This window comes from Pavona decussata, unplaced genomic scaffold, assembly GCF_977016875.1.
Source record: "Pavona decussata unplaced genomic scaffold, jaPavDecu1.1 SCAFFOLD_468, whole genome shotgun sequence".
NCBI lineage: Eukaryota > Metazoa > Cnidaria > Anthozoa > Scleractinia > Agariciidae > Pavona > Pavona decussata.
In genome coordinates, this window is record NW_028145806.1 from 1,518,101 (window position 1) to 1,540,270 (window position 22,170).

Here is a 22,170-nt window from a genome sequence, read left to right on the forward strand (position 1 = left end):
ACCATCTACACTGATCAACTATTCAAGCTAGTGAGCTTCACGCAACACGTGCAACATACTTCAAATATAACAAGTCTGACACCAACTTCAAGGAACAAAACTTACTTCGATTTAAGGAGAACACCAGATCTGTTTAATGTCGCCATGACTTGCGAACTAATAAACTATGATCAGGAACATTTATGCCTGAATCGTCACCTGAATCACTCGTCCGCCATCTTGCATTTCTGCTGTTCTATGGGTAAGTACGTTATGTATGAGGGCACATATTGTCCCGGTAACAGCCGCGGAAAATGCACCTCGTTCCCAGGGTCCTCTCTCTTCGTAAGCCTGATCGAACAGCTAAAACAATAGCCCTCATCACGGCCACTCCACGGAAAAATTCATGAATCGGAAACTTTTGGCATTAGGATTAGGGAAAGGATTTTAAGAAAAAAATTGGAGGGATGTAGCTGTGCCAGAAAGTGTCCAGTCGTGTTTTGAACTTTCCATACATTTCCCTGTATTTTTTTTCCTGTGAACTATTTTTAGTAGCAGTTATTAAACTGCTGGTTCGCTTCACATACAAATGTATGGAAAGTTCAAAACACGACTGGACGCTTTCTGGCACAGCTACATCCCTAAAATTTTTTTTCCTAAAATCGTTTTCCTAGTGCTAAAAGTTTCCAATTCATGAATTGTTCAGAAGCGATGTTTTATGAAAGTAATTTGACATCTGATTTCCATACAAACACTGTTATTTCAAGCCTGTTTGCCTACTCGTCAAAATGGCGTCGAAAACCGTGATAAGGCCTATCAGGCGACGGTAAATTATGCAAATTAGAATAGTCAACAAGGAGGGATTGCCGCTCGCGAGAAATTGTGCGAGCGTGACAGAACGTAGGAGAAGAAAGAGACTGCTCGTATTGTACGATTCTCGAGGAAGGAAGAGAGAGAACGGCTTATGTGCGGTGCAAAACGCAATAGTGACGTCATTGGGATAGCCTCTCGAGTAACAACTGGTCTTATGGGTTCACTTTAGTCTTTGCTAGGCGTTTTGGTCTTTTTAAAGGTCTCAGGGTCTTTTAGTATCTGGCACTCAGGGTCACTAGGTCTATGGGTCTCGGGGTTTCTAGGCCTCTGGGTCTTTGGGTCTCTAGGTCTCTGGGGCCCTACGTCTCTGGCCTTGGGTCTTTGGGTCTCCTTTCGGGAGAAAAGGAGAAATTCTCGCGCATTTCAGACACAACAATTAAAAGCTAATAAATATGGCTAAACTTGGTGCTGTGCAATACGTTGACAAAAAACCGAATGTAGCTCCGGGAAAAGGCAGGATAGAATATTTATCAACAGAGAAACCTTAAAAAGCAAAGCAATTGAGTTTGAAGTATATGAAAATGTATTAGCGACGGAGACGCGCAAACGGGCATTTTCTTAAGGCTTTAAGGGGTTTTGAAATGAGCGATTTGAGACTTTTCGAAGAAGAAATTTTTTCTGAAATTTTTTGGTAAGATTTTGTGGTAACTTTCTCTGGAATTTTATGAAGGGGAGTATGAACATTTTGGGGGATTAGGCAACCCATGTAGGCTAATGTTGGCCCATGGCATGATAGGACCTTAAAAACCACGGGCCAATATCAGCCAATGTGAGTCATCATAGATTAATATGGGTCACCATAGACCAATATTGGCGAATATGGCTCACCATTTATTTATTTATTTATTTATTTATTCACCACGACATAAATTCATAGAAAGTTACAGTGAATAATAGACTAAGATCTTACAGAAGTTTACAGTGAGTAATAAATTAATAGTAAAAGAAGAAGCAAGTAGTGGCGAGGAGACATCAAGAAACCCCCGGGCTCATACTGAGAGGTCTCCTCGGAGATATGGTCAGATATGTTAGGACTGTAAGACTAGTACAGACCCTGTATTTAGATTTTTTAACATACGGTGGTAAGACTATAAAGACATAAACGAGTCGGATAATTCATACAATTAACTGAGGAAATCAAGAAGCTCTCTTCTGAAGGTGGATAGACTAGGGGAAGACGTAATTGATAATGGCAAAGCATTCCATATTTTTGGCCCTCTAAAGAGTATAGTAAATTGCTTGATATTAGTTCGGCAGGTGTGAGGTCGAAAATGAGCAGAGGTTCTAGTATCATAATTATGAATTTGACCACTAGTCGAAAATAAATTTAAAAAGGGCGAGGACAGCAAACGTTGGTGATATTGGCCAATATGGGTCACTATAGACCAATAATGGCCAAAATGGGTTACCATGGACCAATATGGGTTACCATGCACCAATAATGGCCAAAATGAGTCACCATGGACTAATATTGGCCAATATGGGTTACCATGGACCAATATTGACCAATATGGGTCACCATGGACTAATATTGGCAAATATGGGTTACCAAGGACCGACATTGGCCAACATGGGTTACCATGAACCAATATGGTAATGGTAATGCATTTATATACCGCATTTTCTATTCATATATATATTCAAATGCGGTTTACATCAGCATATGTCCATTAGCGACCTCATCCTACCCACCCAAGCAACCCATAAATTATGAAACAGCACAAAGACCAGACCAGCACACCGGGAACTCCATGTCCTATTCTTTGCAATTAGTGTCTTTGTCTTTAACATCCCACAGGGTCCTCATCCGAGAAGACTAGAAAGTCTAACCATTTGCAGATGCATTACAAAGGCAGCACTTTCTCCTCAGTTATTTAAAGACCCTGAGTGTTGGTCCAGCCGGGGTTTTGAACCCACGACCTCCTGCACGGTAGTCCGATGCTCAATCAACTGAGCTAACTGGTCGGCGGCTCAATAATGGCCAATATGGGTTACCATGTATCAATAATGGCCAATATGAGTAACCATGGACTAATATTGGCCAACATGGGTTACCATATGCATGGACCAATATTGACCTTTATTATTCAACACATTGTAACACTGCACAAATATGGTCATGGCAAACTCAATATACGTCGCCTGCACATAACAGATATCCTGCGATAAAAGTAGTTTTCGTGTGTCCGGGAGAAAAATGGCTGAGCGCTTTCAAAAAGTAACGACTTCGCAAGAACACCAAACTATTTAATGCTGTTTTATATTGAACACAAAGAAGGCAACCAAGTTTGCTGTAATTGTAATGGTTAGGGCAAAAACTTTCAGTGCTTACCTTTTTTGTTTATGAACTGGCAAATTACAGTTCAGCAAAAACGTTTGATATATTTTTCGCTAGACTTTTGAATTGTCCCGTATTCTACCAAAGACTCAGAAATTGCAAACAGTACATGTATTTTCCTACATTGGTTCTCGCAACCGTTAAACAGAAATCTCGCCTCGTCTTGAAAAATCCGAGCTCGCACTGAGGTGCCTCGAGAAATTTTAGCTTTTTGGCAGACAAAAAGATAGACGGAGTACAAAGCCATTACTCTCAGAAGCATTAGAGCCGCCTGAAAAAACTTTTTAACAGATCCAGAGTTCTTGCAAGCAACAAAGCACTAGATGCGTTTGTCAAAATACTGAGAAAGATCCCGAAATTGCTTGCGTAATAAACAAAGAAACACTCACTCGAGAAATCGTTGAAAAGCTTTTACAGTCTGTTCAGCTCAGCCCGGCTGACACAACAAATCCTTCGCAGCTTCAAAATACTGTTTGGTTTTAACTTTTGAGTCTAGAACTTTGTGGAAAATTTTGCCAGAGTGGTTGGCGCACTAGATGAGTACTCAATTTTTAATTTGATGCAAAGCGCTCTCGATTTTAAGCTTGAACAAAGCTACCGCTCTCATTCATGCCGGTCCACGCGCGGGAAAATGTTACAAGTTTCTTTTTGTTGACAAATAAAGATCGCCTCCAGCTTTTCTGCTATAAACCTGTGCTTTGTTATCAATGTGTTGAATAATAAAACAATTATTCTGCTCAATCTTGCGGAATATCACCTGATTTTAGCCCACTCGGCCTACGGCCTCGTTGGCTAAGTATCAGGCGATATTCCGCGCGATTTCGCAGGATAATTGTTAAATATGGGTCACCATGGACTACTGTTGGCCAATATGGGTTACCATGGACTAATATTGGCCAATATGGGTCACCACAGACCAATAATGGCCATTAGTATAACTACTCAGGTGATTATAGAGATTCTCTTGATCTGATTGGTCAAGGATTGCATCATATCCTGCTATAATCACCTCGCGCAAGGTGATTATAGTGGGAGCACTAATTTTCAAAATGGTCACTTTGTGATTTGTTGATGTTTCTGAGAGGAAGAAGTAAATAGGATGAAAGAAAATGCAATTCCGGAAGGCATTTAAGATGCAGCTAAGTGCAGGGTGACATTTTTCGAAGGAAAGATATGAAAATTTTGCTAATTTTAATAAGAAAAAACCCTTGTTTGAAACAAACAAAATTGACATTTTTCAGACGGATCTTGTTTTTCTCTGATAATCATCTGAGTAATTATACTAAAACAAATAAATTATTAGCCTCAGGCTGAGTAAATATTGGGGAATATTTCCCTCAACTTCATCTCTGGAAATATTCACCATTATTTACTTCGCCTTTGGCAAATAATTGTTAAATATGGGTTACCATGGACCAATGTTGGCAAATAAGGGTCATCACCGACCAATATTGGCCAACATGGGTTACCATGAACCAATATGGGTCACCATGGGGGCCAATATGTGTTACCATGGACCAATATTGGTCATCATGGACTAATATTGGCCAATATGGGTCACCATAGACCAATAATGGCCAATACGGGTTACCATGGACCAATATTGGCCAATATGGGTAATCATGGACCAATTCTGCCCAGTATGGGTCGCCATGGAGCAATGTTGGCCAATATGGGTCACCATGGACCAATAATGGCCAATATGGGTTACCACGGACCAATATTGGCCAATTTGGGTGACCTTGGACCAATACGGGTCACCATTTACGTATATTGGCCAATATAGGTCACCATAGAACTATATTGGCCAATATTGGTCACCATGGATCTATACTGGCCAATAAAGGTCGCCATGAGATCATATTGGCCAATATGGGACACCAATATGGGTTACCATGGGCAATATTGGTCACCATGGACCAATATTCGCCAATATGGGAAATTGTAAAACATGGTACGTTATTATCGAAGAGGGTGCTTTCGCCACACAGTGGAATATACACTGACGTACCCATCAAACCGCTTTTTTATCCTTATGACTATTCAAATTAACTGTTTGTTAGCTAAAGCACCCAAAAATTGACACGAGGTAATATTTCATATCAACACAATTAATTTTATTGAATAAACATCAAATTATTACAAACACGTTCCGAAGAGAATATAATGAAAATGAGGACCCCCCGATTTTAAATAAATAAGCCCTCTTATCTAGTAACCTCTCTCCAAAAAATTGTTCTTTTCTGGGATTGAAAGTAAAGCCTCAAAGTCATATTCTTTCTCAAGTGCCTAAACCCCGGGGAGTGGGAGAGGGACTTTCATATAAAAGGGGAGGTGATGCTCGTTGAAATTTGGAATTAAACCCCTAAAGGAGACCAGTCAGAGCGTAGCCAAAGCTTTTTCATTAACCCCTTAAAGACCATTTTAAAACACAGACAAATAAAACATTTTATATTTCTTCGCGTGCAACCCTTAAAGAGACCTTCACGGCTAAATATAATGGTGTTTTGTCCAGAACACCCTTATGCCCCGAGTATCTAAACTACTGTATGTACAAAATACATAATTTATATCCCTCCAATCCACTCCTATCACATCGGACCCCTAACTGTGATATCCACTGGAGAGCTTAAGGTATAATAGTGAGAAAGTATACTGTTCACCATTTGGGCGTGGTGGTATCATCTGATCATCTGTTCCGATGGAAGAATCGTGGTAAGTTAAAATTACGTATTTTTATTATATAAACAACAGTGAAATACCAGGTGAGCTTTCACGCAAAAACGTGATATCTTCACACATGAAAATAACACCATTACTATGGTTACATAATAAATCGCGCCTTTCGCAGCGAAAATGAAATGGTTTGGTATTTCATTGGTGTTTATATAATAAATAGAATATTACATGGGCGCTTGGAGATACGAAATTTCTCTTCTCGTGTTGAAAAATATTTCACTCGTTCACTGTGCTCACTCGTGAAATATTTTTCAACACAAGAAGAAAAATTTCGTATCTCCGCACAGCCATGTAATATCCTCTATATATTACATTTAGTTTTCAGAATACCCGGCCACTTAATTTACATACATTGAATAACAATTGTGTCCATTGTAATAAGCCTCGTAACCTTCAAAAGCCTCTAACACATGTAAATCAAATGCCCGGGTATTCTAAAATTGCTCCAGTGAGTGCTCTTTTCAGTCGTTTTTTAAAATAGCCGAAGGGTTTTCACTTTCGGCACTCGCCAAGCCAGAATTTGGGTGCGTTACTGATTTTTATAAAGTAGCGAGCACCGGCAGAAGTCGTCTCTTCTTTACCAATGGTACTGATTGGAAAAGGCAAACCCCAAATGTGCAAGCAATATAAAACGAAGACCCCGATTTTTTTTTTTTTTTTTTTTGGGGGGGGGGGGGGGGTAAATAAATATTCTTTAACATAAAAGTACTGAAAAAATTACAAATGATCAACCATCACCCCCTCCCGAGTATAGGATCAAAAAGGAGAGTACAAGTGTACAAGTGTACATTTGGTTGAAACGTTAGTCTCCAAAAAAACAACAACAACAAATCGTGGGGTCTTCGTTGTCAAGAAACCCTGATATTTATCCAAAGTTGTTTCATTCAAACATAACATCACTTTTTAATTATTATGTGCCGAAAGTGGTTCCTTGTTATGAATGTCCTCATACACCGAGAAGGCAAAACAGATCCACTAGGCTTCCTATGTTCTTTCTTTGTTGAGTTCTCCACAAGAGTTGCTTTTATTTTCAATGATGTTTCGTGCCATGATCTTGACTCAAAACCAATAACGATATCAAACCATATCCTTCCGTTATATATATCTCTTTCTCTCTTTACGTAAACAGGTCTTTTCCAGATAAGTGCGGTTCCCATTGTCTATTTCTCCGTAACCTCACCATCAAGGGTGTTCTTGCCTTGTAACGACGTTTCCCTGTTTTACGCCTGGAATCTAGGGGTGTATCCATCATAAATGCAAGTGCTGTTTCTTCAGTTAAAATGGAAGGGGCGTTTCAATTCAAGGGGGGATTTTGATCCCTTTGTAGTCAGTGACAGGAGTACCACTAAATGGTTTAGAGACTTTTGGTAGGTTTTGTCTCTGGTTTAGTGACAGCCTCCTTAGCAGGTAATGGCTCTGATTTCACCGTTGCTTCACTTTTCGTCTGTTTTGTCAACTCTCAATACCATTGCAAAAGTTGATCCAACAATAACACTTTGATTTTCAGGTAAAGACAAGCCGTGATCTGCTTCGTGTCTTGATCTAAATAAGTCAGGGTGTGAAGCTGTGCTGGAGCAGTCAAGCTATGTTCTGTTTCCATACTTTGCAATAAATGTTCAGGTACCATCGCCATCTTTTGCATGTGCTTTATTTGAAAACTTTTCCTTACCACTCAGTAGCGAGAGGAGCAATCAAACTAGCAAGGGCTGATAGACTGAATCCTCCCTTTTGATCCAGCACTGCCTTTTTCCGCTGTAGATTTAGTTTCTTATGAGTCAAAAAGAGGAGCTTTGCCTTGTGTGGATTCAACCATTTAAATGATGCATTCGGTATTACAATGCTCCCTTTAACAAGATTTGGAGCGATTTTATTTGCCCTTGGTTCGCAAGTGTTATCATCTCTTTCCACCGTTTACCTTTGCTCTTGAAACAGGGCGTTTAGGCAATGGCTAAATATGTTGGTATCACAGTATATATACACTGTAACATTTTAACCCTGCACAAACTACAGTCGGTGATCTACAGATACAAATATTACCCCATATGAAATGGAAAGATCTACAACAGGTCTTTCTCAGGTCTGTCGCAGATCTTTAAGGTCATTCAGCAGGCCACTTTAGCCCAAAATGGAAGTCTGCAAGTCTGCAGACTGTCTGTCACAGACTTCGCATTAACGACCACTGTTCTTTGACTGCCCAATGCCTTTTTCCTTGTCTGCTGCAAGTCTGTTGCAGACCTTTTCCAGCTTTCCATGAAGTGCCAGCATGTTTGCTCGCACTACTGGAATATTGGGAAAATGCTGGTCCTTCATTATAATGAAAGTTTTACACTTTTTGATGAGAAGTAAGGATTGCTAATTAATGAGGAACTTTTTTCTCAAAGAATAATGGTGTTTTACTCTACTTGAATACTGGCATTAACACTTTTCAGTTTTGAGGCATAAACAAATGCATTTTGATGCCTAAATACATGGAGGCGCTGTGTTGGAAAACATTATCACGATAAGTAATGCGACTTACATGTACACACAGATATATCAGTTTTATTTGTTTTGTGACAGGAAATGTGAAAATAGACGCAGATGAATTTACATGTATACTTAAGAGACATTTTATTGCTTTGTTTCTTATTGTGTATTAATGGACATTCAACAGTTGTTTCCAGATAAGAAACCTTTAGTAAGTTCCGAAAGGAGATTGAATGGCTGTAATTCTAGAACCAAAGACATGTGTTATAGAGTACTTAAGATCGAACAAAGAGTGTAAGAAAAAGATTGTTGACGAACCTAGAGTGTAGAACTGTTGGGAATAAAGTGTTGAAATACAGTCCAGTCTTGAAAGTGAAAATTCCCGAACACAGTGGTCCTTCGAGCCGGATGGTAGGGGAATAATGATTAAGCGAAAACCACAAACTGAAGTCCGAAGATTGTTCAAACGAGAGTGAACAGCGTTCCCAATGGCTGAAAAGTCAAAGATCGTTCAGAAACCGGGTGAAACAAAATCACGGAGAAGGAACTGAAGCAGTGGACAAGCAATAGATCAAGCAGTCTATCCAAGCAATGCGTGAAAAGGTCGATACCTTGAAGGGACTTCACCATCAGATCATCAAGTTGATCGGTGGTTTAGAGGAAGAAGGTATTGAAGCCCTCATTGAGAAGGAGATAGAGGAGAGTGACGAAGTGCGCAAAGAACTAAACCAGATTGTGCTAAGAATGGAAGAAGTCTTGAGCAAAACTAACAGCCCTCCGTCTTTGAATCAGGTGCCTATATAAGAGACTCCGCCGCCCATGGCCGCGATGCCACAACAGCATGCCGTGAAAGCAAGGCTACCAAAGTTGGAGGTAAAGAAATTTAACGGCAGAATCCAAGAGTGGCAAGAGTTCTGGGACGCGTTTGAGAGTTCGATCGATAAGAATGATAGTATATCTGCCGTAGACAAGTTTTCGTATTTGAGAAGTTTGGTGCAAGAACCTGCGAGATCGACAATAGTGGGGTTTGCCCTGACAGGAGCGAATTATGAAGAGGAGTTCGAGTGTTAAAGAAACGCTATAGAAAGGGAACAGCAATACAACAAGCACACATCAATGATTTGCTTTCTTTGCCACCGGTTCATAGCGATCGAGATACTCTCGATTGAGGAGACTGTACGACAGATGTGTAACGTACCACCGAGGATTGATTGCACTTTGAGTGAGTGAGAACACTTGTGCTTCTGTAGTCGTGCCCGCTGTTATGCAGAAACTACCAGAGAACTTTCGTCCATCCATTACCAGAGGAACAGAATTTTTGGAGTGGACCATGGAGCAAATGCTGCAAGCCTTTCTTAAGGAACTTGAACTACGAGAAGATCATTATTTGACAATGTCATCCTAATCTCAAAACAAGCGCGATTGGAATGAGGGCCGAATGAAGGGCGGGACAGCGAACGCATTGTTCACAAAACAAGATAAGGAGAACTGTGCCTTCTGTTTAGGCAAGCATAATCATGAGGACTGTCCTACAGTTAACGATATCAAGCAACGGAAGGGTATTGCTTTAAGGTTTGCTAGATGTTTTAAGTGCATGAAAAAGGGCCACCGAGCCTGAGAATGTAAATCTAAGGTAATGTGCAACAGATGCGGCCAAGGACATCACATTTTGTTGTGTGAGGTCCAAGTTATGCAACAATTGTCTAGTGATTCCCAAATGTTGTCAGATGCTAACTTGATAACTACTAGTCCTAGTACCCTGCATGTAGGAACAGGCGGGCAAGTTGCGTTACAAACAGCTTGGCGGTTATCAGGGGGGAGCGCGAACCACTTTAGGTCAGGGTGTTGTTTAACGGGGGTAGTCATACCTCGTTTATTACCTCGGGGGTTGCTCAGTGCGCGCAGCTTGCTGTCATTAGACAAGATTGGCTTGGTATAAGCACCTTTGGGCAGCGATCGAGGGATACCCGGTTAAGAAATGTCCTAGAGGTAAAGGTAAGTCCTATAGGAGAGCAGAAAGTCATTAAGATAGAAGCCTACGCAGCGCCCGAAATTTCAAGTGTCCAGAATGGTCATGTAGAGTTAGCCAGGAATGAGTATCCCCACCTCAAGGGCTTGTGGTTTTCAGATGTATGTAAAGCCTAAGAGGTGCTAGAAATAGATATTTTAGTTGGCGCAGATTATCTTTGGAACTTCCAGAAAGAGTGTACTATCAGAGGAAAGCCTGATGAGCCAGTTGCGGTGCAGACGGAGCTGGGTTCAGTGCTCTCGGGACCCATGAAAGGTGAGTCGAGAACTAGTGGTGCTCAATCTGTTCAAGTTAACCTCTTGGGGAGTTCAACCAGTGACAAGGTAAGTTTAGACGAGGAAGTTAAGAAATTGTGGGAGCTGGAAACGTTAGGAATTCAGAGAGTGGACTATGAAGTATAAGAAGAATTCAAGAATAGCATCTCCTTCCAAGGGGGTCGCTATTCAGTGAAGTTACCCTAGAAAACAGGACACACGGAACTCCCAAATAACTACGCTGTAAGCCTCCATCGACTCAGACACAGGTTGCTAGATTAGAGAGACAACCAGAAGTTCTCAGAGAATATGTCTCAATCATCGAGGAGCAGCTTAAAACTGGTGTAATCGAGAAGGTGGTTGAGTTGGAGAAGGGAACAAAGGTACACGATTTACCACATCAAGCTGTTGTCCGAAAGGAAGCTGCAACTAGGAAGGTAAGAATTGTCCACGATGCCTCTTCGAAGGGTGAGAAGACAGCTACGTCCCTAAACGATTGTCTGCATGTAGGACCTTCTCTTAACCCTCTATTATATGACATATTGTTGCGGTTCCAGGAGAATACAATTGTGCTTGTGGGGGACATTGAGAGAGCTTTCCTAAACATTGGAACTGACAAAGAGGATCGAGATATTGTTCGTTTTTTGTGGTTAAAGGACCCCCCGGATCTTTCAAGGGTTGTAGTGTACAGGTTCTGTCGTGTTGTTTTTGGCGTAAATGCACCTCCCTTTCTATTTAATGCCACATTGAGGCATCACATTACGAAGTTCTTGGATGATGACCCCGATTTTGCAAGCAAACTACTGGAATCGTTTTATGTCGATGATTTTGTGGGGGGAGGAGCATCGCCAGAGGAAATTACAGATCTGTACAGTAAGACAAGTAGAAGAATGTTGGATGGAGGATTCAAACTTAGAAAGTGGATGACAAATGACGCCAGAGTGAGAGGAAAGATTGAGAATGACTCGAGTGATGAAGTAACACGTAAAGTCGCAGAAGATGACGTGACCAACGATACTATCGTGACCAAATCATCTGTTGACATGCAGATGGGGTGCAAGGGCCAGAAGGTGCTGGAGTTGGCCTGGGATTGTGAAGAAAACACGATCAGTCTTGATTTAAGTGCAATTGCAAGACACGCTGAAGGGTTACCAGCAACGAAGCGTAACACTTTACGATTGATAGCAGGGATTTTTGATCCCCTGTGTATTATAGGCCCCGTCACAATAACCGCAAAGATTCTGTTTCAGGAAGTATGTCGCCAGAAGATCGGATGCGACAACCCTCTCAGGGACAAAGTAAAACAAGATGTGGAGACATGAATCAATGGCTTGATTGAATGTCGGCAAATTACGATTAGACGATGCGTTTACAAACGCCTCCAAGAAGAGGTTTTAGAGTGCTCGTTACATGGTTTCGCGGACGTTAGCAAAAAGGCGTATTGTGCCGTGATTTACCTGATGTACAGAACCCACACAGGGAGGTATTCGAAGATGTTGACATCGAAAACAAGAGTCGCCCCACTTAAGGAGTTGTCTATACCCAGATTGGAGCTCATGGCAGGCCTGATATTGGTAAAGCTTATGCGTACTGTGAAGAATGCGCTTTCTTCCCAGGTCCAAGTTCAGCAGACAAAGTTTTGGTCAGATAGCATGACAGCATTATATTGGATCATGAACCGTGGAGAGTGGAAGCAGTTCGTACGCCATCGTGTAAACGAAATTCTCAAGTCAAGCAGTAAGAGTGATTGGAGGTACTGTCCGAGTGAAGAAAACCCAGCCGATTTTGGATAAAGAGGTCTAATGGCAGTAAAACGTAATGGTAACGGGCTGTGGTGGAAGGGCATTGCATGGCTAATCGAAGCTGGGAGCAGTTGGCCAGCTGAGAAGTCAATCCTCCCTACAAAGGAGGGCAAGGAAGAGGAAAAAAAAACCCGCAGTTAATGTTCTAGTCACCAACACTAACGCAGTGCAAGGCGTAGAATACCTCATTGAAATTGGAAAGTTCAGTAGTATAAGAAGGGTCTTCAGAGTAAGGGCATGGGTCAAACGATTTTGTTTCAACATTCGCAAGAGACACAAGAGTGAAAGGAAATCAGGGATGCTTAGTTTGGAAGAGATAAGAGAGTCGGAAAACGAGTGGATAATGGCAGCACAGAGGAAGCTAAAGCAGGATTGTAATTATCAGCAGCTAGTCAGCAAGTTTGGCCTCAGAGAAGACAGAGAGGGCATTGTAAGATGCAAGGGTCGACTGGAGTATTCCGATCTGGGATTGGAGACGAGAGAGCCAAATTATTCTACCGAAAAGGCACCACTTAACTTTCCTGCAAATCAAGCAATGCCATGATAAGGTCATCCACAGTGGAGTGAGAAGAACACTTGCTGAGTTACGCTCGAGATTTTGGGTGCCAAAGGGGAGGCAGGTGGTGAAAGGAATGCTCAATAAGTGTGTTGTTTGTAAGAGATTAGAGGGCAGATCATTCGCTCAGCCACCCACTGCAAGCTTACCGGAATTTAGGGTGAAACCAGCCCCACCGTTTTCTAGAGTCGGAGTAGATTTTGCGGGACCGTTTTTTGTCAAGGCGAAAAATGGCCAGACGAGAAAGGTATACAACACTCTTTTCACGTGTTGCATGACGAGAGCTGTCTACCTGGAGTTAGTTGACGATTTGTCAGTGGAAACCTTTAGGCGACGTCTGAGACAGTTTATAGCCAGAAGAGGAATACCAGTATTAATGGTGTCAGACAATGCAAAAAAACTTCAAGGGCACAGAAAAGGCACTGCGCAGACTTTTCAGGGATCCACAGGTGAGAGATGAAATGCAAAACCATCGAATTGAGTGGCGTTTCAATCTTGAGAGGGCCCCAAGGTGTCTTCAAAGGTACTGGGAAATGCCCGACTGACATTTGATGAGTTCCTGACTGTTCTAATTGAGGTAGAGGCCACCTTAAATTCAAGGCTATTGAAGTACGACTACAGCAACCCCACCGAAAAAGTTTTGACCCCCGCTCACCTTATCCATGGAAGAAAGATTACAACCTTGCCTGATTTACAAGACGACGACGAGGAAGAAGTTGGCATTAGGCGACGATACAGGCATTTGAGTAAACGGTTGCAACACTTCTGGAGAAGGTGGCAAAGAGAGTATCTCACAGGGTTACGAGAGAGTCATGATTGTACGGCAACGGGCATTAGAAAAGTTCCCAAGGTAAGTGACGTGGTTACAGTGTTTGAGGATGGTGTCATGAGAAATAAATGGAAGACGGCAGTCGTAGAAAGTCTCATTTTAGGAAAGGACGAGCAGGTAAGAGGGGCTAATGTAAGGGTTATAACTAAGGGAAAAATAGTGCGTCTAAGTAGACCAGTTCAGAAGTTACATCCCATTGAGGTGCAAAGTTACCAGAAATCACCGGAGCGAGGGCCCGTGCATAGTGTGTAATAGAGGCCAGGACACGCGAGGTCCCTCGCCCAACAGCAGCACTGGATGCGGCCTGGAGGACACGAGAAATGCTGAACCAGTCAAAAGATGAAACCATGGTCTTGGCTCCAAAATGAGCCAAGCGTGGGGGGAGTGTCGGAAAACATTATTGCGATAAGTAACGCGACTTACATGTACACACAGATATATCATTTTTTTTTTGTTTTGTGAAAGGAAATGTGAAAATAGAGCGCAGATGAATTTACATGTATACTTAAGAGACATTTAATTGCTTTGATTCTTATCGTGTATTAATGAACATTCGACAGTTGTTTCCAGATAAGAAACCTTTAGTAAGTTTCGAAAGGAGATTGAATGGCTGTAATTCTAGAACTAAAGACATGTGTTACAGAGTACTTAAGACTGAACAAAGAGTGTAAGAAAGAGATTGTTGACAAACGTAGAGTGTAGAACTGTTGGGAATAAAGTGTGGAAATACAGTCCAGTCTTGAAAGTGAAAATTCCCGCACAGCGCTGTATATCTGTATATGCAACATAGCAAGAGAGGATAAACATAGCTAATGTTTGCACAAGCTGGTTTGTCACAATTAATAGAGTATGCGGCCATAAGTCTCAAAGTACAATACATTTTTCATTTCTATGTGAATCCTTACTCATCTTTTAAGCCTGTAAGCTGAACAACTCCACAACCTGTCATCTGCTTTTACCTGGAAACTCACGGTGGGGGAGAAGGGGAGGACTCTCTCGGGCATGGATGCTTTTCAGAAATTTTTAACTTAATCCCTACAGGAGAGCAGTCAGGTGGGGATAAGGCTTTATTTGACCCCCTAAAAGACACCACATGATTTTAATAATGGTAAAGCTGTTGTCACAAAATACCTCCCCCTACGAAATATATGTAAACTGATTTTCTTTCTAATAGAATTGGAACACCAACACAATATGATGGCATTTTTAAATTATTTCTTCACTTGCAACCTGAAAAGATACCTTGACACCTAAAAATGTGCCTCGTTCTGAACACACTAATTGAGACCAATATCTGTGATTTACACCCTTAACCCTCTCACTTCCAGAGTGCAGAAAAAGTCATTACGTGCCCAATACTGGGTCAATTTGTATCAAATTTGGACACCAAGCAGATCTTGGAGAGATCTGCACAATGGAAGCATAAAATCTTACCCCCCGCATACATAAAACATGATTAACCACCCCTCCATTTTTTGGAACTTTTTCCTCTTACACTGTTAAGACCAAGTCACCATTTGACAAGAAACTATGTGCTGAGATCTGCAAATTAAGCTATAGTTTAGGGGTATACCCAGTGTATACGAGAAGTGAGATGTATTTTAAGGTTTATATTTTCTCGTTTTAAACACTTTTCATTCTCTTCTGTTACTTCCTTTGTCTTAGCTGGAATGATTTATACAATGCCCCAGATAAAACCTTTTAATTGGTGTATTACAGTTGGTGTAGGGGTTCACAGTTGCTGTTTTACAAAAATACGACATTTCCCATGGGAGTGAAAGGGTCAAGGCTTTGAGTACCCCCTCCGCCTTTCGTATTGGGAGACCCCTTCTACTGTATAATTAATCATAATTATTATAGGATTCAGGTTTATCCACCTCAGCCATTATCTTCAGCAGATGACACAAGTCTTTCCCTCGATGATTCTTGACATGATCAATTGAAGTCTAATTGTAAAAATCCTAGAGCACTTTTTTTTAAAGCAGTCATGTAACAATTAAATTGGCAGTCACACATGTAATCACGTAATACTGTCACAATTATGAAAACAGGCTTCCATAAAATAGGTTTCTCCTCCTGATTACCCCCTCCCCACCCCAACCCCTTCTTTCCCATTCAATGAGCAAATATTACTTCAGGGTTCAATATTGGCTTAATTTTTATTTTTTTTACCTTTTCCTGTCTAGGACTTGGTTAGTGAAGTAAGGGAGGACAATAAGAGAAACGACTGTAAAGAAAAAAAGGCAGGTTGGATTCCAAAACAACTCACACACGAAGAGCTTGCCCTTTACCATTATGTGGGTCAGAAGTAGTCCACCTCCCACGGCATCTACAAGATGTACATGGCTGGTCCAAGGAACATGCCAGAACGGCCTTGACACGCTTTGGTATGAGAAAAAAGTACACATTTACAGACCCAGGAAAAGTTCTTAAAAAGAAAAAGAAAACCACAGATGACAAACACCAAGGTAGTGGTACAAAGAGAAAAGATTATCACCATTTTCGCTATTGCCCTATCAGTGGATGCATGTCCTTGGTAAAAAGAATCCCCCCCACTTAAGAAAAGTCCACAGTCTGCAACCAGGCTCAGAAGAGTATAAATATGGCTTAACAAAAGTGTGAGGTCCTGTAAAAGAATCTCATAGGAGAACGTATCACAAAAGACCTCGAGCGCCTGGAGTTAAAGAATCAAGTCCCACCATCCAGGAAGTGGTGATCCTCAGCAAAGAAGAAGAAGCAGACCAGGAAGACAAACAAGACGACGATGTTAGTTCAGTTCAATCTTCAGACACAACCGCGCCAACAGTTATTGTTAAATTTGAATCCTGGCTTAAGTCAGCAGATGGAGGAAACCTCGACGACAAAACAAGCAAACAGCATCGAGCTCAAATTTCGAAGCTATTGAAATTGATTGACAGGAAGGAAGATTTGGCTTCTCTGTTCAATGAAAAAGTCGTCAATGAAAATTTCCTGGAAGGTTTTGCAAAGAAAGAATACCATCCCAAAACTACCAAGTCATATCTGATGAGTCTCCGCCATTTTTACTCCTTTTGCCTGACTGAAAACCTTGGCATGGACATTTCTAAAGAAAAAATCCTGTCTTTGAAAGAGAAGGTCGCAACATGGTCTACATCTATGCGCAAAGTGTGTTAGAAACGACACTGGGAGAAAATGGAGTAAGACTTCCATGCTTTAATCTCTCCTGAGCAAATTGCGGAATTTGAAAGAAGTAAAGCTGCCAGAGACACCATATGCCTCTTGGGTCAATTATCAGGTGCGCATTCAATGCCAATCTCTCAAAGCCGATACACTCTCATCCGAGATTTTTTGTTCGTTGAGATATCAATTGACAATGCGAACAGGGCTGGCGCTCTTGCCAATATGACATTGGGTGAGTTTAACAGAGTATCCAAACATGATGAAGAAAATGTTGTCCTTGTGAAGGATCATAAGACACTCGATACACAAAAACCAGCAAGAATTGTTCTCAGCTCGAAATTGCACAGCTGGATGAGCATTTTCGTAAGAGACGTACACTCCAAAGTTCCTGGCGTGACTGATAATCCGTGCAAGAATGTGTTTTTAATGTGGAATGCAGAGGCCATGGTATCCAGTCAGATAAACAAGGCCATTAAATCTGTTTGGAAGAAAGCGGGTATCAACGGAAGTCCTAGCTCTACTCTCTTCAGAAAGTCAGCTGTGTCGAAAGTGCACACAACCAGCCACTCCAATGAAGCACAAGGAAATCTCGCCGGTTTAATGGCCCACAATATTGACACAGCGCGTAAATTTTACCGTTTACAGGAGAAGTCTAAATCATCAGTTAAAGCCTCAAAGCAGTTACGTAGCGTTATGCGTGGTGAAGTTCAGGAAACCCCTGTCCAGAAAAAGAGCTCTCCAACCAGCTGCAGCCTCTCAGCCTCTGAAGAAAGTGTGTCCAAACCTTTGAGATCTTCGTGGACCGTGGAAGCTTTAATAGGTACTGTTTTCAAAGATGATATTGACACTAAAGCTGTTTCGCTCAAAACAGTCATAGTTTGATGGAATAGAAAGGCTTCCACGCCTTATGTTGTAACAATAGAGTTGATATTCACGGGCGTAAATATGTTTTGACCAATGGCGAGCGCTAAAATGAGTTCTAGGAAGGTCAAAAACATATTTACGCTTAGGAAGTGTACTTTAGGTTCAGTTTTCTGTGTTTTTGAAACCTTTGCGTGTATAGGCGCTGATGTGCGTCAACTTAAGAAATAGTTTAATGGAATAGCAAGGCTTCTGCGCCTTATGTGGTAACAATAGAGTTAATATTCGCAGGCGTAAATATGTTTTTGGCCACATGCAAGTGCTAAAATGAGTTCTAGGAAGGCCAAAAACATATTTACGCTCAGGAAGTGTACTTTAGGTTCAGTTTTTGGGTGTTGTTGAAATGTTGCGCGTGTAGGCACTGATGCGCGTCAACTTAAGAAATAGTTTGATGGAATAGAAAGGCTTCCGCGCCTTATGTTATAACAATAGAGTCGATATTTGGGTAAAAGTGAAAAACAGCTCACCTCCACCGACTGTCGGTCGACTGTTAACCGACAGACTACCGACAGGTAACCTGAAAAAAACTGACCAAAAGTTTTTTAGCTTACCTTTACTCTACATACTTATTAAACCAAAACGAGAAGTGAATTTAGCACGTTCACCTAAAATTTGAATCGCCCTATAATTCATTGCGAGCTAGCATGTTATAGTATGTCATGTATGTCGACACAATGTTGAACTTCACTAACGCTCTTTCTTGCTATTCCAGTAAGTAAGAAAAAAAAGTTTCTCGTTTGATCAAGGGGCAATATTTATTTCGTGAAACAAAGGGAATAAACGTAAACTTTCTGAATCAATGTATTCTTCATGTTCCTTGATGAAATTCCTTGGCAGAAATCGAAAATTCCTATACAATGAAAAGGGTCGAAATTTCAAGAAGTTTTCCCTGATCTTTCCTGGTTGGTTCATCTAAAAAATGCAGACCTTATAGGAAACATTCAGTTGCAGGAGGACTTTTCTCGTTGGTGGATTTTAGTCCAAAATCTGCCGACACAAAGTCTGGGACATTGATCCATCACAAGTATTATTGTATTCTTTACGAACATTTTTACGCGTTTATTGATCTTGCACGTGCTCGTGTATTCTTTATGAACTTGTTACGCGATAATGGATTTTGCGTTTGCTTGTGTATTCTTTATGAACTTATTTACACGATAATTGATTTTGCTCGTACTGTTAAATAAAGGACACAGTATTGGTTTAGACTTTATTTCATTTGGTGGCTCCTAAAGGAGCCGTTTGTTGTCAAACTAAGCAAACTTAGTTGAGAGGGTAGAATTCGGCAATATCAGCCAATATGTTCTCGAAATGGTCGCCTCTGTAAACTTTACGCCAGTTGAACTCATCCAGGTATCCCGGAAGTTGGCTTTGTAGAGTCCCGTTCATTGCCTTCAGCTTTCTCTTCACCTGACTCCAGAGTCCCTCTATGGTGTTTGTGTGGGCGCCTGTCTATGGATCAACAAAGCTCTCTGAATGGTTCACCATGAGGTGGATGTAGCCAACGTGGTTCAGGTTAAAGTATGGTGAAAACTTGTCTGAGATAATCCTGGTTCCAGGTTCTACGAACTACTGTATCAGTCCGGTCACCAGGGTTTCTCTCATTCGATTCGGTACTTGTAAGGTGAAAGCCCTGCCACTGCCTCTTTCAACCATGCCGAAAACCCAGGAGCCTCTGGAAATCCATCCACGGTTGTACTTGCGTTTGTGGCCAAACATTGATTCATCGATCTCTACAGTCTTCCCTCTGCCACCTAACTTGATATTGCTGTGCATGATTTTCAAGGAGCATATGTCTCTGAGTCTCTGAAGTATTGTAACAACCGTACAGAGTGACACCCCTGACAGCAAGGATACTTTCTTGTTGGACTCTTCAATCGACCACAGGAAGATGATGTATAGCCATTTCGCAAGTGATACCTTGGAATCTTCAAAAAATGGAACCAGTCCGGATTGATCGCCGTTTTCTACAGTGACGAACTGGACATTCCCAGTAATACCCATCTTCCGAATTGGCTTTCTCTCTTATAACCATGTCTTGACTGCATTGACATTTATGCCTAGCTGCAAGCAAACCATGATTGACCAGGAACGTAAAAATGGTATTGTAACTTTGGATCAAGTTAAGTAACTCGATATGATTCATGATGAAATGAGTTTATCTAGTTCGATGTTTAACCCTATATAACCTTTGTCGGATCGAAACTACCCAATGAAAATTTGCCTATTGTACTAGTAAAGTATTCATATGCAAATGTTAGTTATTAATTACTATAATGCTATTTACTTTGACCAATAAACAAAAGCATAATGCAACCAATCACGCTTGTTTTAATCACACTTGTTGTTAATTTGATCCAAAGGAGAGTATAAAAGCCGCAGATTGAATCAAAGGTATCATTGCACGATCAGAAAATCAAAATGTCTCAGCGCATCCTCAAGTGTACCACCTGTGGCGGTCCGCATTCCATTTTTCATTGTACCAACAAATGTGGTGTGTGTAGCGGCGATAACCGGCAGTTCCTGTGCAGAACGACCTCCTCAGAAGAAGAAGAAAAGAGCTGTACAGTCCTCCTCTCAGTCCTCCACTTAGCCCTCCTCTGAACAGTCCTCGTCTGATAGACCAAGCTACAAGGAGCTCCGTAGGTTGTACGACAACTTGCTCACAAAACGAGTGAGCAACACTTGCTTCTGTTGGTTTGGCGTTGCAACACCAACAGAAGCAGCACGAAGATCAGGAGAAGGAGTTGGAAGAGGCAAATAAAGATGCAGAAAAGCTGGCAAACCTTGTCCGGACGAAGTCCGAGGCCATCAAGGTCCTCCACACCAAACTGGCGCAGGCCAAGAAGACTATTGCAGACCTTAAGGCAGAGGTGGAAGCACTGCGCAGCAACAACCAGCCACAGCAGCAGCAATCCGATCGCATCAGCACCCACAGCTTGGCAGCTATCCATGACCGATATCAAAATGTTTTGCGTACCATATCCAAAAATGGCTGCAGCATGGCCAACGCTTTTAGACTGACCGGCTGTCTGAGAAGCACCCTTAGAGATTTTGTGGCCGTGGCAGAGTTAAAGCTGGTCGACTCCCACGAATATGATCTCGTAATCCGCAACGTGCAAGGGTCATCCGTGAAAGAGCCTGAGGCAGCATACAAAAAAACGGCTTCGACGCCACTTACAAGTAATGGCAAACATGAGGAGAGAAGGGAAGCTGTTGCCCCTCAAGTTCGAAGAAAGATTCTACGAATAGAGTCATCACTAGACTCCTAAAAAAAACCGGCTCCTTTAGGAGCCACCAAATTTGAAAAAGTTAATAACCAATTATAAAGATGAAATTGCACACTTTACGTTATCACAGTGGGATGATGAGAGAGGGGTTGGGGCACAGTTATACTAACTTAAAATGCAAAACGGCGGACGGGGAACAAGAGAAAAGTCGCCGTGGAATTTATTTTAAAGAAACTAGAAGGGTATGTGATTTGGATTTATTCATATAGAAAAATCCACAACAATTTCTACCGACAGTTCACCAACAACTTACCTACAGTAGGCCCGACACATTACCGACAGTTGGCCGTCTGTCAGTTGACAAATCGTTACCGCTATGAAAAAAACTGTTGGCCCACAGTTGGCCAACTGTTGCCCGACTGTTGGCCAACTGTCGCCCTACTGTCGGTCGACTGTCAGTCGGTGGAGATGAGCTGTTCTTCACTTTTACCGATATTTGCGGGCGTAAATATGTTTTTGGCCAAAAGCGACCACTAAAATGAGTTCTAGGAAGGCCAAAAACATATTTACGCACAGGAAGTGTACTTTAGGTTCAGTTTTCTGTGTTTTTGAAACCTTTGCGTGTGTAGGCGCTGATGTGCATCAACTAAAGAAATAGTTTGATGGAATAGAAAGGTTTCCACGCCTTATGTAGTAACAATAGAGTTGATATTCGCGGGAGTAAATATGTTTTATGCTAAAAGCAAGCGCTAAAATGAGTTGTAAGAAGGCCAAAAACATATTTACCCTCAGGAACATCAATAAAAACCTTTTAAGTATCAGTTTATATTCAGTTAGGGTATTTTTAGCCTTCTGAACTTCTAAATCCAAGATCTGTTCGTGCTGTTCCTGCTTCCTGTGTACAGTAGAATTTATTAAATTTTAATTATACCGTAGTTTTGGCGAAGACCAATAATTTGATTACATTTTTCGGAAACTGGCTCGTGGGAGGTTGT

The 22,170-nt window shown here is 41.5% G+C and overlaps 1 protein-coding gene and 5 pseudogenes across 1 annotated transcript in view; 4 read left to right on the forward strand and 2 right to left on the reverse strand.

Moving 5' to 3' along the window:
- LOC146450379 (transducin beta-like protein 3) overlaps window positions 1-22,170 on the reverse strand; it is a 223,702-nt gene that overhangs the window by 21,811 nt on the left and 179,721 nt on the right. The window contains exon 2 of the mRNA XM_085100392.1: window positions 106-193. Coding sequence (XP_084956518.1) covers window positions 106-146 — 41 coding nt within the window. The 5' untranslated portion in view covers window positions 147-193. The remainder of the gene's footprint in view (window positions 1-105; window positions 194-22,170) is intronic.
- Window positions 8,987-12,000, forward strand: LOC146450380 (uncharacterized; annotated as a pseudogene).
- On the forward strand, window positions 11,769-14,233 carry LOC146450381 (uncharacterized; annotated as a pseudogene).
- LOC146450382 (uncharacterized) lies at window positions 14,472-17,906 on the forward strand (annotated as a pseudogene).
- LOC146450383 (uncharacterized) lies at window positions 18,755-19,995 on the reverse strand (annotated as a pseudogene).
- Window positions 20,367-21,197, forward strand: LOC146450384 (uncharacterized; annotated as a pseudogene).